Source organism: Lycium barbarum, chromosome 5 (assembly GCF_019175385.1).
Source record: "Lycium barbarum isolate Lr01 chromosome 5, ASM1917538v2, whole genome shotgun sequence".
Classification (NCBI taxonomy): domain Eukaryota; kingdom Viridiplantae; phylum Streptophyta; class Magnoliopsida; order Solanales; family Solanaceae; genus Lycium; species Lycium barbarum.
Genome location: NC_083341.1, coordinates 135,332,727 through 135,353,332, shown reverse-complemented (window position 1 = coordinate 135,353,332; position 20,606 = coordinate 135,332,727). Strand labels below are relative to the sequence as shown.

Sequence of the window (20,606 nt, the reverse complement as noted above, 5' to 3'; positions counted from 1 at the left end):
ATACATGTCTTCCATACCTTGTAATTGGACTGATGCAACAACTCCATCCCTAGTCCATTAACACGGCCGCTTAAATCCATTTAGAGAAACCAGTTGAATCTACCTTTAACCCGATCTTGAAATAAAATCCAGAAGCCAACTATGGCTATGGCTCTGATACCATGTAGAGAAATATAGCAGAACAAAGGTAAACCAGAGAGACCCTCTACTAGCCCAAGATCGTTAACTAAGATCGGAAGATTCAACTAAAGAAGAGGAAGCTATGAAAAGGAGAACTTTATTATGGAACAAGATTTCTTGAATTGACTTGAATTGCTTTAAAGTGGGTTCATTACAAATCACAAAGGCCATCCCTATTTATACTTGTGTAGGGATGGTTCTAGAAATTATTCTGGATACATCTACAAGAAAAATCTAGTAAACTTTATCTTCTACCACTACTCTAGAATATCTAGATTTTTCTTTAGGATAATTATCCAAGATCCTACACTAGACTATTCTAGATCCCTTACTAAATATCTAGGATTTTTTATACCTCCAAAAAATCAACTTTATTTCTTCACAACAATAACGTTTATTTTTAATTTCGCAAATCATCTCAAACAAAATAAGTACTAAATAATATTTACTTAATGAGACAATTGGACAAATTTATATAAATTAAGAAGCGAGACTCTCAAACTTGAAAGGCTCAACAATGTTAACAAAAGTCAAAACATAATTTTGAAATGTACTTTAGAAATTGAATGAATTAGTTGAACTCATGCCGTAAGTGAAGCTGTCAATACAACACAAGCAATCATAGGTTCTAACTTTGTAAGTGTTGCTCATAAATATATTTAAAATTATAAATTGTATTAATTAAGTGAACGGGTTTAAGTTAGCTTTAACTTGCCCATCAATTGTAGCTATTGTCTCTGTTTAAGGGGAGAAAAAAGAATTATTGTCTCTCGGTACCTTGTCGGTCCTTCTCCAATACGTGATGTTACTGTTATTAACATGCAAACATCTGAAAAGCATGGAACTAAAGTTAATGATAAATATCAAGTGATTGTTGTTATGGCTTAATTTTCCAAGAAGCAAAAGTAAAATTTAACTTTTCAAAACAAAATACACTTTTTATTATTATTTTTAATTTATGAAACGAGGTATAAGCCATTGAACATGTGATCCTTTTTACTATGACCTTTACTTACATTCTCTTCCCAAATTTTATTTTCTCAAAGCTTACCAAATCACAAAGAAAATAAGTACATTTACTAAATGAAATTAAAAATTTCTAACGAGACAACTGGAGCAAGTACTAATTATAAATTAGAAAACAAGACTCTGAAATTGTCAAGGCTCAGTAGATATTAACAAAAGCATAAACTTGATTTTGAAATGCACTTACATTAAAAATTAGATGAATTGGTTGAACTCCTCAGGCGAAGCGATAAATACAACGCCAGCGCTCCTAAATTCTACCTTTGATCCAGTGTTTCTTACAAATGACAATAACGGACACAACCAACAACCATCTTCATTACCAATTTAAAAAATAACTTACCAGAAAATCATCAGCCTCATTTGCCTTGAGGACTATATTTGCACCTGTCGAATGTTCATATAAAAAGCACAAAATTTTAAAAATTTCAAAAATAAAAAATTTATAGCTTATAAGTAGGTCTTTTAAGCTCGTCCAAACACGCTGTCTAGTTAGTATATTTTAAAAAATCAATTAGTAAAATAAGAAGTATTACCAATGTGATGCGTAATTCAACTAACATGTTAGAATAATAAATTAGATTGAATACAATATTAAATCTGTCAAGAAAAGAATGTCAATCTTCAAACGAAAGTTTGCTCCAACCAGAAACCGAATTTTGAAAGTTTGCCTTTAAAAAATACTAAACTCCGCAAACAAACGATTACCTTAAGCTAAACAATAACTTCATTTTTGAGTAAAACATTCCCCATGTATAGGATGTTAACTAAAGAAGCCAATTTTTTTTTTTAAAAAAAACAATAATGCTAACACATCTTATATAAAAACAACTGTGTATGAATAAATTTTTGTCTTCTGTTTAGTACTGTCTTTCTTCACTAACTAGATGGCCTATGCCCGTGCTGCGCACGGGCCCAACACTTTAGATTATAGTGCATTTATGTGTATGTAGTTGTTTTTGAATAGTGATAATATATATATTATGTTCAAAACACGATTAATATAACATTGTAGTTTGTGCTCCGTATCTAAATTTTTATTATATTAATGTTTGCTATGAACACAAAATCGGCAAATTTATTAATATTTTTTAAAAGAGAAGACTTGTTTAAAAGGAAACTATTTTCTTCTCTTTGAGATAAAACAATAGCAATATTTAAGCATCAGTTGATACTTTCAATTTTAATTCGATTAATTTAAAGGTGTAAAATACTTATTATTTTTTATCAAATTTTGATTTGGACAATTCTAATTCAAATTATTAAATTAATTTTACATGTTTAAAACGAAACAAAGTAGAAATTGATTTTTTATTTAAACGAAGAAATACTATTTTTTAATTTTTGGTAAATATTCTCGGTTTAGCTCATTTTACTTGTCATGTTGTCTTTTGCATGGTTTTTTAAGAAAACGTTGATTAGAATTATAATCTGACTAATTTACCTTATTCATTATTTGATCTCCATTTGATATATTTTATTTACGACATTAATTTATTTTCACATTTATTAGAGTAAGAATAAAAATAAAAAAGTAATTAAATTTTATCTTATTTTAAAATATAAATATTTAAAGTATATTTATTTTCGTAAACATAACAAATAAATGACATGGCGGAATAGCAAATACAACAGTTTAATATCTAGAATAAATCTCAGTCTAATATAAAAAAAGAAAGAAAATTGTATGGTTTGACTACTTAACCTTTTGAAGAAAAACAATTTCATGGATTGACACGCACGTGGTAATGAATTCATCATTATTGACTTAATGAGATACATTGAAAATTACATGAATATTGTTTGATTTTTTAATAGGGGGTGCACTTTTTTTTTTTGGGACATTATTAATTTGCACTATTTTTATGCATATATATATATATACTATGTTCAAAACACGATTAATATAATATTGTAGTTTGTACTCCGTATCTAAAATTTTATTATATTAGTGTTTACTACGAATACAAAGTTTGCACTTTTTTTTTGACATTATTTTTTTTAATATGGGGTTCACTTTTTTTTTTTTTTTGATATTACTTGATTTTGTTAATATGGGATCAACGTTTTTTTACCGTGAGTTTGGAGATGGTGGGTTCCACTTTTTTTTTTATATTGCTTGATGTCGTTTAGTATGGGGTCCACCCTTTATGGGGTGCACCTTTTTTTTTTTTTTGGACATTATGAGTTTGTACTATTTTTATGCATATAATATATATACATATACTATGTTCAAAACAGGATTAATATAACATTGTAGTTTGTGCTCCGTATCTAAAACTTTATTATATTAGTGTTTGCTACGAATATAAAGTCTGCACTTTTTTTTTTAATATGGGGTTCACTTTTTTTTTATTTGATATTGCTTGATTTTGATAATATGGGGTCCACTTTTTTTTTTTCCCCATGAGTTTGGAGATGGTGAGTTCCATTTTTTTCTTCCTTTTTTTTTTTATTGCTCGGTGTTATTTAGTATATCCCCCCCCCCCCCCCCCTCTTTATTTTTAAGGGACAACGGACGACGAAGCATGGGTCTAAACCCATGCTTTATATAGTTTCTTTTTTTTTTTTTGTTTTTTTTTTTTATATTGCTTGGTGTTGTTTAGTATGGGGCCCACCTTTTTGGACATTATTAGTTTGCACTATATATATATATACACTATGTTCAAAACACGATTAATATAACATTATAGTTCATGCTCCGTATCTAAAACTTTATTATATTAGTGTGTGCTATGAATACAAAGTCTGCACTTTTTTTTTTGACACTGTTTGTTTTTTTAATATGGGATTCACTTTTTTTTTTATATTGCTTGATTTTGTCAATATGAGATACTATGTTCAAAACACGATTAATATAACATTGTAGTTTGTGCTCCGTATCTAAAACTTTATTATATTAGTGTTTGCGAAGAATACAAAGTCTGCACTCTTTTTTTGACATTGTTTATTTTTTTAATATGAGATTCACTTTTTTTTTTTATATTGCTTGATTTTGTTAATATGGAGTCCACCTTTTTTTTTCCCGTGAGTTTGGAGATGGTGGGTTCCACTTTATTTACTTTAAAAAAAAAAAAAAAATATTGGTCGTTGGTTTTTTAATTTTTTAATATTGGTTGGTGTTTAATATGGGGACCACACTTTTTTTTAAATGCTTAATTGGTTGGTGTTTTTTTGAATTTTTTAATATTAGTTGGTGTTTAATATGGGACCACACTTTTTTTTTTAAATGCTTAACGGACGATGAAGCATGGGAACATTTTACTTGTCATGTTGTGTTTTACACGATTTTTTAAGGAAACGTCAATTAGAATTATAATTTCAATAATTTACCTTATTAATTATTTGATCTCCATTTAATATTATTTTTCCTTTTATGACATTAATCTCTTTTCACATTTATTACTTATTAGAGTAAGGAAAAAATGAAAAAATAATTAAATTTTATCTTATTTTAAGTATGTTGTTGTACAATAATTTCATTTGCTCCCACTAATGGGTTGATACGCATGTGGTAATAAATCCATCATTATTGATTTAATTGTTTGATTTTCTAAGCACTTTTGTATTTTAAGTATGTTGCTGTACAATAATTTCATTTGCTCCCTCTAATGGGTTGATACGCATGTGGCAATGAATCCATCATTATTGATTTAATTGTTTGATTTTCTAAGCACTTTTTTTTTAACATTGTTTTTTTTTAATATGGGATTCACTTTTTTTTCCCGTGAGTTTGGATGTGGTGGGTTCCACTTTTTTTTTTTTTTAATTACTGGTTGGTGTTTAATATGGGGCTCACATTTTTTTAAAATATTAGTTGTTGTGATTTAATTGTTTGATTTCTAAGCACTTTTTTTTTAACATTGTTTGTTTTTTTTAATATGGCATTCACTTTTATTTTTTTAATATTGCTTGATTTTGTTAATATGGGATCCACTTTTTTTTTCCCGTGAGTTTGGATGTGGTGGGTTCCACTTTTTTTTTTTTTTTATTACTGGTTGGTGTTTCATATGGGGCCCACAATTTTAAAAAAAATATTAGTAGTTGTTTTTTAAAATATTAGTAGTTGTTTAAAATATGTGGGCCCACAATAATTCCATTTGCTCCCTCTAATGGGTTGATACGCATGTGGCAATGAATCCATCATTATTGATTTAATTGTTTGATTTTCTAAGCACTTTTTTTTTTAACATTGTTTGTTTTTTTAATATGGCATTCACTTTTTTTTTTAATATTGCTTGATTTTGTTAATATGAGATCCACTCTTTTTTTTCCCGTGAGTTTGGATGTGGTGGGTTCCATTTTTTTTTTTTTTTTTTTTTTTTTTTTTATTACTGGTTGTTGTTTAATATGAGGCCCACAATTTTTTTTTAAAATATTAGTAGTTATTTAAAATATGTGGGCTCACAAACGGACGACGAAAAAGTGCCCCAAACCCACCTTTCTATATAGTAGTAAAGTAAAGTAAAGTAGGTGCTTCATTTGTGACCAGGGGCGGATCTACGTGTAGTCCAGGGTGTTCACTCGAACACCCTCGACAAAATATTACAGTGCATATATAGGGTAAATTTTCTGTGTTTATGTGCATATATTAACTTTTGAACACCCTCGACAAAAAATTACATTGTATATTTAGCTTCTTTTTTTTTCCGAACACCCTGAATGAAAATCTTGGATCCGCCATTGTTTGTGACTTCGCTATCTATCAACAAAATGTACATGTTAATAGTAGTAAATAGTAAACATTCTAACTGATATAATCTCTCAAGCTATCTATAATGGAGCACCCATTCTCACTAGGACCTCCTTAGTATATAGTACTCATAATGCAAAATACACACAGAATGACTATCCAATAATCTTTAACATATAGCAAAATTAATTGCCTAAAATTGATTAAACCAGTCTTCAAAAATAATGAAGCAACATTCACCAACATATACACAGTGTGTGCCAAAAAACTTGTTTCAAGTACTATAGTTACACGCTAACAACAACGACAACAACAGACCCAGCTAATTCAACAAGTGGGGATACATACACGCTAACTTTCAACTAAAATAAAATTCTCAAGCGTGTTTGTAGAAAAAAACAAACAAAGGGCAAACCCCAAAAATACTGCCTCAACCAGCAGGCAATATATATGATGTAAATCCCACGCATAACACCACAAGAAGCTTTCGATGTTGAAAATGTACAAAGAAATAAACCAATAACATAAGAGTCGTAAAAAATATTCGGAGGGGAAAAAATCAATAATCAAATTCGGGATTCTCTACGATAATAGAGTTATAATTGCCTGATGGAGTATGAAGCATTCGCTTAGGGTTGTTCATGTGGGAATTATTCGCCCAACAGTCCAAGGCGTGGGTTTTTTTTCCGCCAAGAGAAACTTTTTCTGCTAACCGTTGGCTTTTTCCTTTCTGACTGAAGCGTTTGGTTTCTTCGTTTCTTTTGAAGCATGGCTTCTTTAGTTAGTTTTGTTTTTTAAGTTACATACAGCTGTTAAGTTTAATTTAGGTAGTTTAGTTAGGTAATTCTAATTAGGTTTTTAGGAAGGGTAAATATGTAATTTAACATTTAAGTTTAGGAGTTCATACTTTTAATATAATATAGATAGATAGATAATATGATATGATGATGTGTGAATAATAAAATTGTTACTGTTATGGTAACTCTTATTAGTATTTCCTGTGACAACTACAAAAGCCACTTTCTGTGGAGAGAGAGTTGCAAACAAAAGAGAGAGAAAAATACCAAAAGAAGATTTTAAGAGATTAGTATTGCATTTGAATAAATTATGTATAAGGAAGCAAACAAAAGAAGAAGACTCATAATTGAGGAAGCAAACAAAAAGGAAGGCTAAGCCATAGGGAATCATCCCATGCTCAAACAAAAAAAAATTCTACCTCAAGAAAAGGAATGTTAGATGTTGAATTTATTGTTCAGTGAAATTATTTTTTGTGACTATTATTTCCAGTCGACCTTACGACGTCAAAGCTGTTAATGGGTTTAGAAATTTCTCAGAAATTGCAGCTTCCCACACTCAATCATCTAAGCACACCGGATACTAGACCTGCCACCAACTTCAAGGAGAAATGCATGGAGGAAGTACTCCCTCCGTCCCTACTTCTGTCTTAAAAATCTGCGTACGGCCAAATAACATCACATATATTTAAACAGAGCGAGGACTAAATATAAAAATGTATCATTCTTTTTAGTACAGACTAAAAAGGGAGTGTGTCTTATAAAATGGGACAAATGGAGTAATAAATTCAGCCCGATCAAAAGAAAAACAAAGGCAACAATACGGCTTTTGCCAAAAGTTCATTACAAAATAAGACTACACAAATAACAACTGACAGATCAACAAATAAAGACTAGGCCAGTTCTACTACCGATGAATCTACCTCTGATCTTGAGGGAGAATATAGGTAAGGCTTGGGAGGAATTTGCATAGAGTTTTGGTTTCCTTCTAACATTTCCACAACCTTGCTCATGGATGGTCGATTTGAGGGATCAGTCTGTATGCACCATAAGCTCACCATCACCATCTTTCTTGCACATTCTTTATCCTCTTCATTCATTATCCCGATTAATTGAAGCTCTTCATCTAGCTCAATTCGTCGATAGAGCCAATGTGGAAAGTAGATTTCACTCGTGCGTTCAACTCCCACATCAACATTTTTTCTTCCTCCAACCATTTCTAATACCATCATTCCGTAGCTATAGACGTCAGACTTGTGAGAGACACCTCCCAAGTTTCTACAAACAATTTCTGGAGCAATATAACCAATAGTCCCTCGTGCACCTAACATTGACACAATGCTCTCCTTTTTCACGCACAGTTTGGCAAGACCAAAGTCGGAGATCTTAGGACAAAAATCTTCATCAAGCAGTATATTATGAGGCTTTATATCAAAATGCAAAATCCGAGTGGTACAACCACGATGCAAGTACTCCAATCCTCGAGCAATGCCTAGTGCAATTTGGTACAATATTGGCCAATCCAACTGGCGAACTCTGTCTGATCTTTCCTCATAGATAAACTTTTCAAGAGATCCATTTGGCACGAATTCATACACGAGATCTCTTTTGCGTCCCTCAAAGCAAAATCCCACAAGGCTCACAATGTTAACATGTGATGTCCTGCTAATACTTGCCACCTCGTTAATGAAATCGTCACAACTGTCTTTTTGCTTATTCAGGACCTTCACAGCCACATGATTTCCATTACTCAGACTTCCTTTGTACACATAACCATATCCTCCTTGACCTAGTTTGTTTTTGAAACAACCTGTGATTTTGTTGACTTCTGAATAGTTGTATCTCTTTGGAGCATATGACCCATAGTTCTTTAAAAATGCTTCAACTTTTTGGTGATCCTCAGCATTAGATTCCCAAAACCTTAGGTATTTGTACCACAAAACTTTTTTCCTGAAGCATAGGAGTAAAACCAACAGTCCAACAATAAACAAACTTGCACCTGTGGGAAAACAAATGAAGCCATGCACCATCAGAGAATATAAATTGAAATCATTCTGAAAGTCATATGCAGTATCTGGGAAATAGTCTGCATGTGGACTATTCAAATATAAATGTACAAGAAAAAGAAGAAAGACCTAAAAGGAGGACATCCCAAAGTTAAAAAAAAAAAATCACCGATTTTGCAACTCTGATTTGTCAATTTATGTAAACTAAAAGAGAGAATGAGGATAAAATAAAGGGTCTTGATCAATATATTTTTAGTGGGTCGGGTTGTTATATCCCGTATTTTTTAACGTCATATTATTTGCTGAGGTGGGGCCCACACATCGAGATTTTTTTTGGGACATCTGAAAAGTCATATGAATCACATATGTGAAGTTAAACACAACTCAAGAAGGACCCTTGAGCCAAATCAAAGTGGAAGTCCTCCAAACGAATATTTTTAAGAAAACGTTTTCGGGTGATCTGACTTCTAGGGGCAAAAACGGTATTATAAGTTTGGAATTTGGAAAAAATACCAAGAAATAGAAGTTGTAGATAATTGAATTAGCTTTCCAACCATAGGTCGTGGGTTCCCAGGTGACATCGGTACAAGGAGATATGGACGTTTTAAGGTCGAAAGGTCAGTGGGCTAGGCCCAACTCGGGATCAACCGAGTTGGCCCAAAAAAATAAAAAACGAATTAAGGCCCAAAGGAGAGGGGTGGCCGGCCATCTTATGGCCCAAGCCCACAAAATTAATAAATTTCCCATGTGATAATTAATATAAAGGATCATTAAATTGTCTTGAAACATTTAGAAGTTTCAAGCAATTGAGAAAGAGAGAAACAAAAGAAACAAGAGCAAAAGAGATAAGGCCATACGGCCAAGCTCTTGGGTTTTTGCCCCTTTGAAATATTGTTCCAAAAATTACTTTCTTGTGGTATTCCTACTAATTAAAGGGTCCTTTACAACTTGGTGTAATTATTTTGGAAGAAAGAACACTTGTTTCTTCAAGTTGACAACTTGGTCAAGTGAAGAAGATTGTAGAAAAAGGTAAGAATTAATCCCTTTTTATTATGTTATGAAGGTTGGTTTATGTTGTAGTATGTAGAAATGAGTAGAATTTATGAAAATATGGAAGTTTACAAAGTGGGTGTGCATATATGTAAGTGGACATATATGTATATTGTTGTATAAATAATATGAGTTGAATTTTATGTTGTATTCTAGTTGTGGTTATGGTGAAATTTATATTGGAAATGGAAGAAAATGGTTCAAGTTGGCATGGAAAATTATTGGGAATAGTTATAGGAAATTATATGATTTTAATGAAGTTTTTATGTAATTATAGAAGTGGAGTTTTAAATGTGAATTATTATGTTAGTTGGTGAATTTGGAAGGATAATAGTCCATATTGGCATGAAAGATTGGTTGTTAAGTGGTTATGAGAAGTTTTGTGATTTTATGGTAGATTTATGTAATTATGAAAATGAAATTATTAAGGTGCAAATTATAATTATAGTTGATGAAATTGGAAGATGGAAATATGTTATGAATATGTAGATTGAAGATTTGAAGTTTTGGATGGATTATGGTTTTGGTGGAAAGTTTGTATATTTTGTATATCTTGTGAATATTTGGTAGAAATGATATGAAATGCTTCCGAATTAGATTGTAATGATCTTGATTAGTAATGAATGTAAAAACATTGAGATTGGTTTGGAAATGTGAAGTTGGAACGAAAGCTATTGCATTATGTTGGAAAGAAGACTAGTTGTGTTATATTGTGTTTTGTAGTCATGGTTGTTGTCATTGTGTTGATAGTTTGGCCGGGTTGAATTCCCGGAATGTTGTTGATTAAAAAATTGGCTAAGTTGAATTTTGGGGATGGTGTATTTATAGGGGAGATGCTGCCCAAATTTTTGTAGACAAGTATTGGTTAAGATTGAAATCTTAAAGCCTTACAATTAACATTTGGTAATTGTGACCAAATTGTAGATTTTGGCGAACTTGAAACTTGATTTTGGAGACGTGTATGAATCGGAAAAGGTAAGTAAGGATTCACCCTTCCTTCTATGGCATGTCTTAAACGTAATAAGTTGGATACGAGCCTCGGGGACAACTCTATTCTCCGAAATCCGCACCCAAAGTTTCCCCTTTTTCATTCAGTAGAATTGAATTAAATATTGTATGAAATGTTGAAAAATTGCCTAAACATCTAGAACTTGCACAAATAGGACCCGACTACCTTAAAACTCTCACAAGTGACGTCATGAAATGTAACGTATGTAAATCGTGTACGCCACCTCATTTGACCCGAGGTGGGCCCGTTATTCCCGGATTTTCTTAATTGTTTCGTTTATCGAACGATAAGTATTGTAACTATTCTAATGAGAATATTTTTGTGATGATTATGACGAACATGATTTCATAGTTGAAAATCTCGAATTATGGACTCGATATGAACATGAGAAAATAGAGTTAGTTCCTAATCCTCAATCTTATTTCTTTGAACATGATTCTACTTTCTAAAGACTTTAAGAATACAAGTTGACACCTTATGAGGTTTGTGATCTTATTATATGTCTTCTCTTAATACTACTCTTTATTTATAGTCTTGCCTTATATTACTAGTTCCTCCAAGGCGAGACAAAGTGACCATGGTTATTCCATAAGATAATCGGGGACTACCGACCTTATGTCACTCCGATACGGACATGATTTCCTTTGGGCTCTAATGCATGCTGCTTATATGTTATAAGTATATGTACATGTATATGGGGAAGATTGGGAAAGAGAAGGCGCTATAGACGCATAGCCACCTGATCAGTTGGAGTATGGTACATGATATCGTCCCGGACGCGGGATATATGGTTAAATGGATCGGAGCCGACGCCTCGGCAATATGATTTGTTCTATGTTATATATATATGAAAAGAAATGTTTTCCAAGAAAGCAAAGTATTATATGTATATGGATCGGGCTGCACGTGCCGCAGCAATACGTTATAGTATATGCACATATGGATCGGGCTGCACGTTCCGCAGCGCTAAGCATGCATGGTATCCGCCAACGTGCACTTATATGTACAGGTTATGTTTCTACTTCATGACATGCGCTATATCTCTTTTATGTTATTATTCATGCCTTACATTACTCGTACTGACGTCCCTTCTTGTGGACGCTGCGTTTCATGCCGCGCAGGTCAACAGGTAGACAGATTTGACTCTTAGAAGCTCCATCAGCAGTACTGTGGCAGCGCTCCAGTTGTTCCGGAGCCTCAGTTTCTTGGTACTACTTTTGTGTACATATTCGGGCACGGTAGAACCGGTCCTTCTTGTATATGTAGATGTACTTTGTTTAGAGGCTCGTAGACAGATATGTACAGTCAGATGTTTTGTACTTTTGTGGTCCTCGTCGTTGTATAATGTGCTAGCAAAGTTTATAAGTCCATGTCTACAATTATGCCATTAATGTTAGCGTTAAGCAACAGAAAAAAAAAAAAGATACGGTATAGTCTATACGGCCCACCTAGTAGTAAAAGTACGATACGAGATAAGGGGTGCTCGGTACAAGTATCGGGTACCTGTCGCGGCCCCTAGTTGGGTCGTGACACGGGTCAAGAGGGCGGTTCAGTAAAATGGGTATCTTTTTGTATTCTGAAAAATTTGGCTTTAAATAAAAATTTCACGTCAGCAAAATTTAATGAAAATTACTTAAATAGGTTGAATGACTTTCTAAGTGAAATACCAAAAGCCAAGTGACTTTTCACTTTCTAAGAGAACTACCCTTAGTTGAGTTATAGAGTTTTTCAAGAAAAAAAAATGAGAGAGAGAGAGAAAAATCGCAAGGAGAAAGAATGGCTTCTCAACTCCAATATCCGTAGTTATCTATCCTAAGGTACTTGTCTCTCAATGTTTAGACGTCTTACCACAATGAAGAAGAAAAACTCAATGATATGCATTGAAATTCTGTAATAGGAAAGAACACTGCAGTTAATGGATATTTAGCTACCTGCTGCCAGAGTCAGTCCGAACTTTCTTCTAGTCGTTTTTGCATCTGAAATAAACATTATGAAATATTATAGCTATGTGATATGAAAAGAAGAAAGGACCCTAAGAAATATGCACTAGACCTTGAGCATGTGGATTATTTTCTTGATGACCTTGAGCATGTGGACTATTTGGATGTGTACACCGAAATATGTTGGCTTCATCAGTTTTGCATTGACATCCGCTATAGTGACATTGGTAACATTCCTCAGACAGTTTCCATTCTACTAAAAGAAGGGCACTTAACGTTTTGAACACATCACCATCATCTGATATTGAGTCAATTGGCAATTTGATAAGTGAACAGCTGGCAGGAAGATTGCCTTTATCATCACTTCCGGCAGGCTTGTAGTTTATGCTAAAGCCTTTACAGCCATTGTACACTTTATAACCAGCAAAATGATAGTTCTTCTGGGTATTGTTTGGGGTGCTGCTACTAGTGCTGTTGCATTTGAAGAAGTCTCCAAACGGGGGCATGAGTTTGAAAGAAATAGAAGGAGAGTCTGGAAGGGAGATATTTTTGTTAAAAGCCTGGCAATTGTGTTGCCTCAACTCGGCATGAAGCTTAGGATCCCTGAGCTCAACTGTATAATTAAATGGATTGCCTAAAGCATAGTACAAATCTCCTCCAGGAAGCAGTTGGATTCTTGGATATGGTTTAGCATCACAACCAGAAATGGGCAGTATTCCACAGTCCGGTTGTGTTGAAAGAGAGAAAGGAAAGCTCAGATCAGTAAGATTTCCACATGAAAAGGACTTTGGACAAGTTGAATTACTACTGCCCTTTGCCTGAACTAAGTAAGAGATCAGAAGAAAGCATATAAAAGAAGTGAAAGCCATATTAAATCCTCCTATCTGAAGAAGAGGAAGACTAGATATGAACTCAGTTGTTCTGCACTTGTGTTTAAAAGTATAGTGGATGTGGAAAAGTTGTAGAAACGTATGTTAAGGGCTGTGAGGGAATCTTCTTGTCAACGGAAAGACTTGAAGTCTTGCATCAATAATTAAGGACATCATTGTCAAGCCTTGTGAAGACACTGACTTGATATAGCTGAGAATTGCTAAGGGCTTTTCTTCTCTGGGTATGCATCATTTTCTCTACTATTTTCTTTGATTTAAGCTGTCTTCAAGTTCCTCTCCTTTCTGCCCAAACTCCTCTATTATACCTTTTCACTAAAACTTCAATAGTAGATATGAATCAATAATAATAATAATATATAATAATAAAGGGGGAAGCCCAAAGTGAAAATTTAAAATACCAAATTGCCCTTGAAAAGTTGAATGCCTTTTTTACCCTTCAAATAAATACTACACCTATAACGTTTTTGTACAAAAAAATGTAGCCCACGCGTATATCTTTTCAATTGCTATCATTATTGTTACGGTCCACAAACAGAGTCGCCACTTGATTTATTGAATGAGAATTAGGAAACCAATTTAAAAGTTAATTTTTGAAAACCTTTAAAAAAATTCAGAGAACGGGTAAGGGTTCTGGTGACCCTCAAGAAAAGTGTTAAGCACCTCAGTATTAAGGATCCACCCAATGCGATTTACGTACAGATCTAACATTTTATGACAAAAAATTTGTATAACTTATTTGTAAAAAATGTGATTAAGATTCATATGTACAAGGTTTGAAAGAGGCATACTCATGACTAATTAATTAGAAAAAAGAAGTGTATTTTATTAGAAAAATGAGCTTTAGGGATGTTTTACTTTTGAAAATTATTTTTAGCATTTCAATTACATCTTCAAATCAATTAATTAATTAAGTCTATAATTTAGCTAATTATGAAGGAATAAATCTCTTCAAAGTGTATCCGGCTCATTAAGACTTTAAGTTATAAATATAATTCAACTTCTCATTCAGTTAATGGATTCACTTGTCCCAACCCGAAAGATACGACTGAACTTTTAAGTTATTTTGAACAAGTTATGGATTTCAAACTAAGCTTTATCATTAACCATTGAAATTCCATTTTTTCTACGTTTTTGAAGAAAAAGAAAACTGAACTGAAACCTTCGTTTAAATAGCTTAAGTTTAAAAGAAAGTAATATCCACTCATTGGCCTTTGAAAACACACCTAGAGTCTTAACCCCAACTTTGAAACTCTAACAAGACTTAAAAAAAAAAAAACAAAAAAAAAAAAAAAAAAAAAAAAACCACGCATCTGCTACCATGTGATACATTTGATGTCTAAAATCATTTTTTTAAAAAAATTATTTTCTTCTTTAAGAAGTTCCAAGAAAACTATTGTATTTTGGTCTTTGTACAATTGCAGGTGATAAAAATTCATCATGAGATGCATTCAATTTTTGGCAACTAAGATTCACATTCCGCTTAGGGGATTCTCTGGTTAGAAAATAAGAACAAAGTAAAATGTTAGTCATGTAATACAACCAAAATACACAAAGGAAATGAAGTAGAGTAGAGAAAAAGTAATTAGATGGGCCTGACCCATTTTGTGCTGCTCTTCATATTTGGAGCTGCGGGACTGTTGCTGCATATTGCTTGGGAAACTGCCCACTCTTGCCATTTTGTGATCATCTAGATAATAAGGATGGGGCTGACTCGAGGAGGTCGAATGTTATGTCGGGAAGGGAGTCCATTGGACTCGTTTCGGGCGAGTTTATGCATAAATAAAGAGAAGGAAAAGATTAGCGAACCTATATAAGTTAACTAATAGGAATTACTATGATTAATGGCAACTTAAATATAAGGGCTATTCATATCAGCAGAAGACATAACACGATATGGAGTAGCTATTTTAGTCGAAATGAAACCACAAGTTAGCCCATAATGCAACAAATAAAGTAATCAGCAAAACAGCAGCTTATGGGCCCAAATACACCAGCGAAATGGCCTAAAAATGCAGTAGCAGATGGCAAAGAAATGCAGTAGCAAAGAGCAAACGAAATGCAGTAGCAAATAGTTAAAAAAAAAAATGCAGCAACGAATAGCACAATGCAACCACGAATCAAGCAGTCAAGTTTAAATATAACACACAATGAGTTCGAAGATAAATTGAGTTAAAGTTAAAGATGATGAATAAACGATCTTATCAGTTCTTTGAATCCAAAACCACACAGTTCAAACTAGTTTAGGAATGCAGTAAAGAAGGTATCTTACATGTAGGCAAGCACATCTTCTTATACCATACTTAATACAGAGAAAAAAAAACTTCCGAAACTAAACAAACATGAGCTGTTTTTAATCTTAAGAGATAGGCAAACATGGTTTCGTATGGGGCATGATCATTTAAACTGAAGTTACATTGGAGCCTTTGAATTTAAGAACACAAGATTACAAATATATGTTTTTCTCAGAAAACACGCAAATGAAGGTCAAATGCACAGCCCAATAGCTTAAATCAGATACAGTAATGGTTTAAAAGGAAGTTCTTTCAGAGGACTCTAGCCAAACTAAAGTAGAACACCAACTGAGTTAGCAAATCAATTAGACACTCACTGATATGAAGTAAAGACTGACTTTTAAGTTAATTTGAGCATACTGAGATCTCAACATCTACATCAAAGTTCTATTCTTAAGAAAGAAGACCAGCAATCAGTGGCGGGCCCAGGATTTTCAATAAGCGGGTTCAATATATGAAAAAAATAGAGTGGACAAAAACATTCAAATGGGAGGTAGAGATATTATTTTGCCGTAGACCCTCGGCACAAGGACAAGCAATTCAAATCAATACAAAAAAAAAAAAAAAAAAAAAACAACGGAAGCGAATAAGTCATGATAGAGCAATCTAAAAAGATGTGTGCAGTTCACCAAGTTGTATTATATTTTCACATAAGTCATAACAAACTCCATCAAGGACTAAAAAAGTAAAAATGACATACCATTCTAGTAAAGCTTATGAGCAGCAGACTCTTCCTTCCTTGTTTGCCCATCAAATAGGATGCCTCCATTGTAGTTGAAGCAGCTGGCATTGGGGCGCGATCATTAGTTGGAGCCTTTTCCTGGTTGCGAGTAGTCTGAGAATTGTTAGCAGGCTCTCCACTTCCAAACAGACAGCTATAGAAAATTACAGAGAATCCCAAATTCTTGACCATAAGATTGATAGTAGCACCAAAATAAAGTTTGATTAATTAAAATATATTATTACAATTGTATTCTACGAGTTTTCATTTTTTGAAACCTATTCATAATACTCTCATCAGAAACGGTCTTAAATATATTTTTTTCTACATAAGGCACCATACAACCGCTCATGAATTCGTCATCCATTCGATTTCGCAATTCACTCTTTATCAACTTCATCGCCGAAAAAGCTCTTTCAACTTTAGCGGTGGCGACCGGTAGGAGCAATGCAAATTTTACAAGGCGAAACACAAGGGGATAATTTAAATGTTTCTTTGCCTTAACTAGCTCTTTAGAAAGATCACCAAGTCCTTTCAGGTTGGAGAACCTTTCATCAACATCACGGACATCAACAATATAAGTCTCAAGCTGAGTTTTAAGATTAACCATTATATCTTCACCAAAATCATCAGGATATAATTCAGCCATTCTCAATATTTTATTGATGTCAAAACTAGAAAATGAGTCAACTGGATTCAAGCAAGCAACTCCAATAAGCAAATCCGTTATCTCCTCATTAAAACGATCATTGAGCTCTTGAAGTTGCCAATCAATAATCTTAAAAAATATATCGACATGATAGTGATGTGAGAAAGTATGCTCCGCAACTTTACGTCGAGATCTTCCAAAATTAATATAGAACTCATCAAAATTAGGTATCAAGATATCATACTTGACACAAAATGCGGACACATTCTCGATAAGTGGATCCCATCCTTCCTCTCTCAGATCTTGCAATCGTTTCTTCGCCACTTTAACAAGTAACATGGCATTTGCAATATCTTGTTCTTTCTTTTGTAAGGATTCATTAAGCTCATTTGTAATCGCCAAAATATCTCTCATTAAGTGCAATATGAAAGCAATTTCAAATGTTTGACAAACTCTAAGATATCCTGTTGCCTTACAACTATCTTCAACACATTCAGAATCAACAACAATAGTATCAAGAACATCAGTAATAGAGCCAAACATACCGATGAAGTTCTTAAATGATTTGTAGTGTGAACCCCAACGAGTATCAGCAGCTCTAGCAAGACCAAGCTCTTGATTCAAGCTCTTACCAGTTTCAACCTCACCCATATTTAGTGCCTCTTGAACTTTTTCTGCTTGAGATTCTCGAAGTTCATCCATGCGTTTAAAAGAACCTCCCACTACATTTAAGACATTAGAAACCAACAATACAAGTTCTCCAACCGGAAGACATTTTTTAGATACCCCGACAAGATTCAATTGAAGTTGATGAGCAAAACAATGAATCGCATGAGCTGATCTACTTTCCTGTTGAATCAAAATTTTAAGGCCACTTAGACGCCCTTGCATATTGCTTGCTCCATCATAGCATTGTCCACGTATATTAGATAAACTCAAAGAATGTTGAGCAAGGTAGTTAACAATTGCTTCTTTTAAACATAGAGCACTAGTATTACGAACATGAACAATCCCAATAAAGCGTTCCACCACAGATCCCCATCTATCAACATATCGCAAAACAATTGCCATTTGCTCCTTACGTGACACATCACAAGATTCGTCAACTAGCAATGAGAAATAGTCACCATTTAGGTCCTCCATAATAGCTTTAATTGTTTCCAACTTACATGCGGTGATAATATCTTTTTGAATTTTATGAGAAGCCAATTGATTGTTTTTTGGAGCCTTCTTCAACAAAAGATCACTAATTTTATCACACCGCTTCGCATACCATGAAAGAATTTCAAGAAAGTTACCTTTGTTTAATGATGATTCATCTTCACGATGTCCACGAAATGCCAATCCTTGATTCAAGAGGAGTCTCACCACCTCAATTGAAGCCTTTAAACGAATTTTGTGCTCAAGCTTAGCTTTATTATCCGGCTTTACAAATACAACTTGAATTGACTGTTCTTGTCGCATTAGATCTTCACACTTCTTCTTTGCCTGGTTGTGATCACTGTTCAACTCACCAACGTGTGTATCTAATCTTTTCTTTTTGTGCCAACTCTTGAACCTTATACTTGAAAATGCTTCGCCTCCATCTTGATGAATGCTTTCATCTTTAAATAAATAACAACACAAACAATAAGCAGCATCTTCTACCACACTATACTCCAACCAATCATGGTATTTTTTATACCATTTACGATTAAAACGACGTTTATATCCGTAAAAATCTGTTTGAGGAAACCTAGGAAGTCGAGGTTGATGAGGACCCCTTTGGATATATGCTCGTCTAATCTCATCACGTTCATCTGGATGATAGTCCAGAATGGGTATTCTTTTATTTGGATCCGCTGGTAGAGAATCCAAATCTACTCCTTGCTTTTGTTTTTTAGCAGAATGATGATTTTCTTCTAACTGGTTCAAGTTTTCTTCCATCCGAGGAACATTTTGAGCCGATGAACTTGGTTGTGGAAACTTGGACGATACCGTAGAGAAATATCTCTTCATTGGACTTTGAAACTGGATTACAAAATTAAAATTCTAATTAGAAGTTAGAACAATAATATAACATCATAAAGAGGCAGCAACAAAAGCAAAGACATAGGTAAAAGGTTCATTATCATTAACTCTTCTATTCTATTATAGAGTTTTATTGTAACTGTAGAAAAAATGGCATCATGCTTGAGAAATATTTTATTATGAAAACTTTGTTTTCATTCTACCTATTCCTTCCATTACATGCTTATATTTAGCATCCAAAATCCCAAAATCAATTTTCTTCAATTTTAAGTGGTAGGGTTTTTCTCAAGTGAAGAAATCAAAAACAGCCACAATAATTTTATTTATATGGAAGTACAGAGTAAAGGACAAAGAGGTGAACTTGATCGATGCTTGGTGTTGGGTTGATGCAAGAACCGAACTTGATGATGAAATTTGCTTCAGCTGAGACTTGAGAGAGATGAGCGGGAGTTTGAGATGGGGGATTTCACTTTTCAGTACCCTTTTAGATTGGAATTTGGGTTCTTTTTGTATTTTAATTCTATTATATTAGAAATTGAAAAAAAAAAAAAGAGGGGGGGGGGGGGGGGTGGGGGAGGGAGTAAGGGACGAATATTACTTGTGTGGTTAAATTAGCAAGTAGGTTATGACTTATAATATTACTTGTGTGGTAAAATTTTAATTTTAAATGACTACAAGAAAAAAAGATCGCTGATATGTTGTAGATGGGTTTCGAACTCGCGACCATTCAGCAACTTTTGAACCCACTTGCCACTGCGCTGAGAATTGGATTTGGTTAAAGTGGTGTCAAATATTAAATATATCATTCTATTCTTTCACAAACTGAATAAATATACATATATATACACTGTAATTTTTTGACAAGTGGGTTCATATGAATCCACTTGAGACCATGTGGGTCCGCCCCTGCCAGCAATCTCGTTTAAACTCAAATTTGATTTCAAATACAAGTTTATGAGTGGTCTCTATAACAAAAGCAATACTAAATCTAAAGCTCAACTGACAGAATCCAACATGTGTTAAAAAGGAGGTTTAATAAGAACATTTAGACCTTAACTCAAGAGAGCATTATCAAGACCAATTATGTAATAGAGACACTCATCATAAATCATGGCATAACTTACTGTTTTTTTTTTTTTATCATTTTAAATGGGAAATAGGAGCTTAACCATAAACAAGAAACTTCACTGAATAAAACAAGGAAGAGGAAAAGCTACTAATTAATAACTTAATTATCTAATTTTGAAATAAACATAAATATTATTTGAAAAATGGAAAGAGATCGTTGCAAGTAAATAGCTACGCTTAGATATGAACATACAGGAAACTACTTAAAGAAGAAAATAT

General features: G+C 33.3%; 2 protein-coding genes and 1 long non-coding RNA gene across 3 annotated transcripts; 1 reads left to right on the top strand and 2 right to left on the bottom strand.

Moving 5' to 3' along the window:
- Window positions 1–7,506: 7,506 nt before the first annotated feature.
- LOC132641731 (rust resistance kinase Lr10-like) lies at window positions 7,507–16,687 on the bottom strand. Its single transcript, XM_060358811.1, has 3 exons — window positions 12,811–16,687; window positions 12,690–12,734; window positions 7,507–8,692 (listed from the first exon to the last, which is right to left on the bottom strand). The coding sequence occupies exons 1-3, from the start codon at window positions 13,565–13,567 to the stop codon at window positions 7,587–7,589; spliced, it is 1,908 nt and encodes a 635-aa protein (XP_060214794.1). The 5' UTR covers window positions 13,568–16,687; the 3' UTR covers window positions 7,507–7,586.
- Window positions 9,549–12,231, top strand: LOC132641734 (uncharacterized). The gene is made up of 3 exons (XR_009582957.1): window positions 9,549–9,728; window positions 10,674–10,724; window positions 11,880–12,231. It is a non-coding gene; the product is annotated as an uncharacterized LOC132641734 (long non-coding RNA).
- A 127-nt stretch (window positions 16,688–16,814) lies between the features above and the next one.
- LOC132641730 (uncharacterized) lies at window positions 16,815–19,744 on the bottom strand. The gene is made up of 2 exons (XM_060358810.1): window positions 19,621–19,744; window positions 16,815–19,259 (listed from the first exon to the last, which is right to left on the bottom strand). Exon 2 carries the CDS (start codon window positions 19,245–19,247, stop codon window positions 16,842–16,844), a length of 2,406 nt encoding a protein of 801 aa, XP_060214793.1. The 5' UTR covers window positions 19,248–19,259; window positions 19,621–19,744; the 3' UTR covers window positions 16,815–16,841.
- Between the last annotated feature and the right edge of the window lie 862 nt (window positions 19,745–20,606).